The sequence below is a fragment of the Sparassis crispa genome, assembly GCF_003851025.1.
Source record: "Sparassis crispa DNA, contig_000000F, whole genome shotgun sequence".
NCBI classification, from domain to species: Eukaryota; Fungi; Basidiomycota; class Agaricomycetes; order Polyporales; family Sparassidaceae; genus Sparassis; species Sparassis crispa.
In genome coordinates this window covers 3,890,682-3,895,215 of record NW_020939747.1, presented here as the reverse complement: position 1 = coordinate 3,895,215, position 4,534 = coordinate 3,890,682, and the positions used below count along the sequence as shown (strand labels likewise).

At 44.0% G+C, this 4,534-nt stretch overlaps 1 protein-coding gene across 1 annotated transcript; it reads right to left on the bottom strand.

Annotated features, from left to right (window-relative positions):
- Window positions 1–888: 888 nt before the first annotated feature.
- Window positions 889–2,784, bottom strand: SCP_0114440 (hypothetical protein; the record flags this gene model as incomplete). The annotated part of the gene is made up of 2 exons (XM_027753667.1): window positions 889–1,390; window positions 1,472–2,784. 2 exons carry the CDS (start codon window positions 2,782–2,784, stop codon window positions 889–891), a joined length of 1,815 nt encoding a protein of 604 aa, XP_027609468.1.
- Window positions 2,785–4,534: the final 1,750 nt, after the last annotated feature.

The window sequence follows — 4,534 nt, the reverse complement described above, 5'->3', positions numbered from 1 at the left end:
ACCATATATAAAGTGCAAATAAGGCACTTATTTACAGTATTCTAGTCACTGTTTTTATAATTAGAGCTTATACAATATGATTGTAGAACAAAGTATAAAAAAACTACCATACAATAGCCTAAAAATACATTTTTTACTAATAGTGGGACATTCCTATGTACCCCTGGCACTATGGGACAACCAGTAATACTGGAATATAAATATCAATGCCCTAGTACTATAGGACATCCCATATAATAATTGTGTCATTGGACCAGCCTTTGCCCTGCCTTTGCCCTGGGTAATCCCATATAATGCCCTGAGACATGTATTGGTACCATGGTCTGTCTGACACCTGAGAGGCTCTTAGCCACTACACAATATAGATTATGTTGAAGCTAAGAGCTAGGTCGTAAGGGTACCCTGAAGTGATTAAAAGTGTAGACCTGATAGATATTAAAATTAGGAATAGTTCTTGCCGTGCATTAGCATCGGCCCACTCCAAGCAAGTCCTATATGCCCAGCCTATACCCTATCTATACCCTGGGCAATCTCACAGAATGCCTTGAGACATAATAGGTACCATGGTCAGTCTGACACTTAAGAAGCTCTTAGCTATGACATACTATAGAAGATCTTGTTGCTAAGAGCTAGGGATAAAGGGTACCCTGAAGTGCAGTCGGACAAAATTTTCTGGATACTGGGTAGAGGATGGACATCTGGAATAGTGTTAGCATTAAGAACACGGTAATTGTTTACCTAACGAGGCAGAGCGGTCAGGTCTGCTTTGGGAATGAGGAAGCAAGGACTGGCATGGAGAGAGGAAGAAGGGCGCATGTGGCCAGCGGTGAGATGCTGAGTGAGTAGGGTTTTCTAAGCCTCACGGTACTTCTTAGGACAATCATATTGTCAGCGTGTGATGACCATGTTGGGGTCCTTGAGATGGAAGCGGTGAAAAACATCAGTGGGGAGGTAATCAAGATGGTGAATGTCATCAGGGAAGCAGTCGGTGAACTGATTTTTCATTGTGGCGTTCTCATGGGATAAGGTCTCTTGATACGCTAAGTCTTCAATGCCGTCGGGGACAGCCACTACAGTAGATGTGATAGAGATGGTCACAGTAGAATCCAGGAGAGGCTGCGTGTGGAGGAGGATATCACGCATAAGATCACAGTGTTGCACAAGTTGATTATGTGCAGCGAGGTCGTGTGCCTTAGTGGCATCATGGCGGCATTCTCTGAGGCTACGGAGATCGGGAGGTGTAAATTGTGATGTAGATTGTGGTGTAGATTGTGGTGTTATAGGCTGCATGATGTCGTGGTTGGAGATTTTGTTGATTAAGATACCAGCCTCGACATCAGCAATGATGTGATTACATTTCAAGAAAGGGTTACCAAAAATGACAGGAATACTGAGAGAAAGAATGACAATCGCATGACAAGTAATGGACATCCAAGAAGAATCTTTGGTGCTTACGCGTAGCTTCACTCACTTAGTTAAATTTTGTTGCTCTAGGTCCCATGCATCACCAAGCGGGAAGGGTTTAGCGAGAGTGTGGTGATGGAGGCCAAGCTGGGTTGCAAGAGAGTCTCTAATCAGAGCTGCCAGAGATCCAGAGTCAATTAGCATAGAGATCATCAAAGGAGCAGTGAAATGGGAGAGGAGGGAGCCACGCCAGAGAATATGGGGAACAGTGAAGTCAGCGAGAACGCACTTATTACCCTCAGAGTCAGTTCCGGAGCCAAGTATATCGGATGTGAGGGCCAAGGGAGAGTAGGCATTGATGGCAGCAACATAGTTGTCGTCAAGGTCAGTGTTGTTGGGAACAGTAGAGATGACAGTGACGGTGTTGTCGAGTGTCTTTGCGTTGAAATCGAGGAAGAGATGGCCACATTTCTTGAAGACGTCTCTGACATCGCTCGTTAAGGTGGTGTAGAAGGTTGCATTCGGGAATCCTTTCATACAGTCACTTGTGCAACACTTGACAAAAAGGTGACGGCATTTGAAGCAGCCGAAGAATTTCTTAAGGAGTTCGCACTCTTTGTTGGTGAGGGGACCGAGGCAAGTGGATTTGGTGGTAGCGGAGGAAGAGGAGGAAATGCGTTTGGGAGTCGGTTTGAATGAGAAAGATGGACGAGTAGTGGCAGGTGAGATGTGGCAATTACTGTGAAGGAAACGCTCAATTTCTTTCATGTGGCGATGCTTGTCAGCACGGCGTTCATTGTCCATCCTTTCAGTCCTTGTAGCACTTGATAGATTTGAAGAAGGGTTTCTGGCAGGCGAGGCACGTAGGAGTGTCTGCTTTTCGATGGTGACAATCCAGTCTTCAAGAGAGTTGTTGTTATCGTGCGTCATCCGTATTAGCACAGTGAGTACCTTGTCCTCCCAGTCCTTCTCAAGCCAGTGGGAGCACATGAGTTTGATGAAGTCGTCCCAGGAGACAGTTGTAAGCGTGGAGGCATTGGTCATTACCCAATCGCAGATGAGCTTGTCTTGCATTCCTCCGGTGATGTGGGAGACCTTGTCAAGGTCAGCAATGGATTTGCGCTTGAAATATTCAAGACAAGCGACTTCCCACTGTAGGAGGAGGGAAGGAGTGAGCTTGCCAGATGTGATGGAGGGGGGGTGTTTGATGGAAGACTGCAAGATGGTGGCAAGAGGGCAGAAGGGCATAGTTGAAATGGGTGCAGGTGGGGTATATCCGCTAGAATCGGAGGATGAGGAGGATGAATCAGAAGGAAGATGGGAACGGGGTGTAACAGGAACAGTGACAGATGGGGATGGAATGACAATGGGGGGAACCATATGTGATGGGGAAGATAATGTGTTGTTCTGAGTGAAGTGCCCAGCAATGATGGAGGCAGTGTTGAGTGCTTCACTCAGGCTGTCAATGTCAGATTCGGTGAGATCTGATAGTGATGATAACACATCTATCGTGGGTGTCTAATTACGTTCAACAGAGGTGTCATCAAGAGATAACAATGGAAGAATAACCTGAGAGAGACGTGATCGAGAATACATTCTCAGAGGTTTGGGAACGGATGGCGAGCGACAGTGAAAAGACAGTTTGGGAAAATGGAAGGGTTGCACTCTTTAGGACAAAGTGGTTTGCATGAAGTTCAAAAAAAAGTGGAAGCCGGGTGCGTAGTGGCCGGCAACACTCAGATCAGACTTCGATAGAACAGGTGCAAGATATCTTCGTTGCCATGATGGTAAAAAGTCAGTAAACTACCGGGGAACATGTGTGTAACTATACGTACCTTTGTTGCCATGATGGTAAAGAGTAAAGAGGCAATGAAGGTTTGAACATAAGATAAACACTGTCACCGGATAAGGAAGGAGAACTAAACAAATATGTCGCATCTGTGTAATAGGGTTCAACATAGCTGATAAGATCTTTATCTTATCTGTTCACCCTCACAACTCACTCTTTTCGCACTTTTCTTTACTTTGTAGTAGTGCAGAGCAGGGGTATGGATAACCCTCAAGGGTCAGGGGTAAGGGTATTATTGGAGGATAAGGGTAGGGGTATGAACTTCCAGACCCTTGTACCCCTGGAGGGTATCACTGCATATAGTATATATAATGTAAGCAGTAACTGTATGGTGAATAAAGCCAAAGTACAGCCTAGATACAGCCTTAAACTATGTATACAGAAGCTCCAAAGGGAAAAAAAAACTGTTACAAGCCTTAAACATAATGTGTATAATGTCATTTCCTCAAATAAGGCAGATATTGAGGGGTATACCCTCAGAGTTTGGTACCCTTACCCATACCCTTACCTCTGGTGAAGGGTATGTACCCTTGGAGGGTAAGGGTGGGGGTACAGCTCAAAGTACCCAGAGGTATACCCCTGCTCTGCACTACTTTGTATTCACTTGTCTGTCTATTCAATGGCATCTCTAGGTGGCAAATTTGGTAAGCATTTTTGTGAAAATAAAATGGTATATTCTCACTTACTCTATCTTCTTTAGCTGCTTCCATATATCAGAGTGGTGGCGATGTCAGATTCTACCTTTGCCCTTCTAACTCTAAGGAACCTGCTGTATTTGCTGTTGATGGTGAACTGGGAGAAGTACATTGTTGATGCTGAAAGGAAGCCTTTGCATTGCTCTACTGTACAGCTTAGTCCTCTTCTTTAGCTGCTTTTATATATCAGATTGACAGTGATGTCGACATCTACCTTTGCTCTTCTAACTCTAAGGAACACATTATATTTGTCTGTTGTATAGTCATTAGTAGTTACAATTCCTGGGGTACAAAGGAGTTATTCTTTGTAGGATGAGCCTTTCACCAACTTGACTATCATGCACTTTTTCCAGCAGCCACCAGAGGTTGGTGCATTATAGTTAGTGAAATGAGGGAAGCACACAGTAATTCTAAGATGTAGACTTTAGTGGTATTAAAATCTATGCATAACATAGTTCAGAATACTCTCTTAAACCAAGTAAATCTGAGTAAAACTGGCTGAGATACCTTAGTTTTGAATTAGAATGCTCAGCCTAAAGTGTAGAAAATTTTTAAAAATTCCATTTAAATTTTGAAATGACCGTAT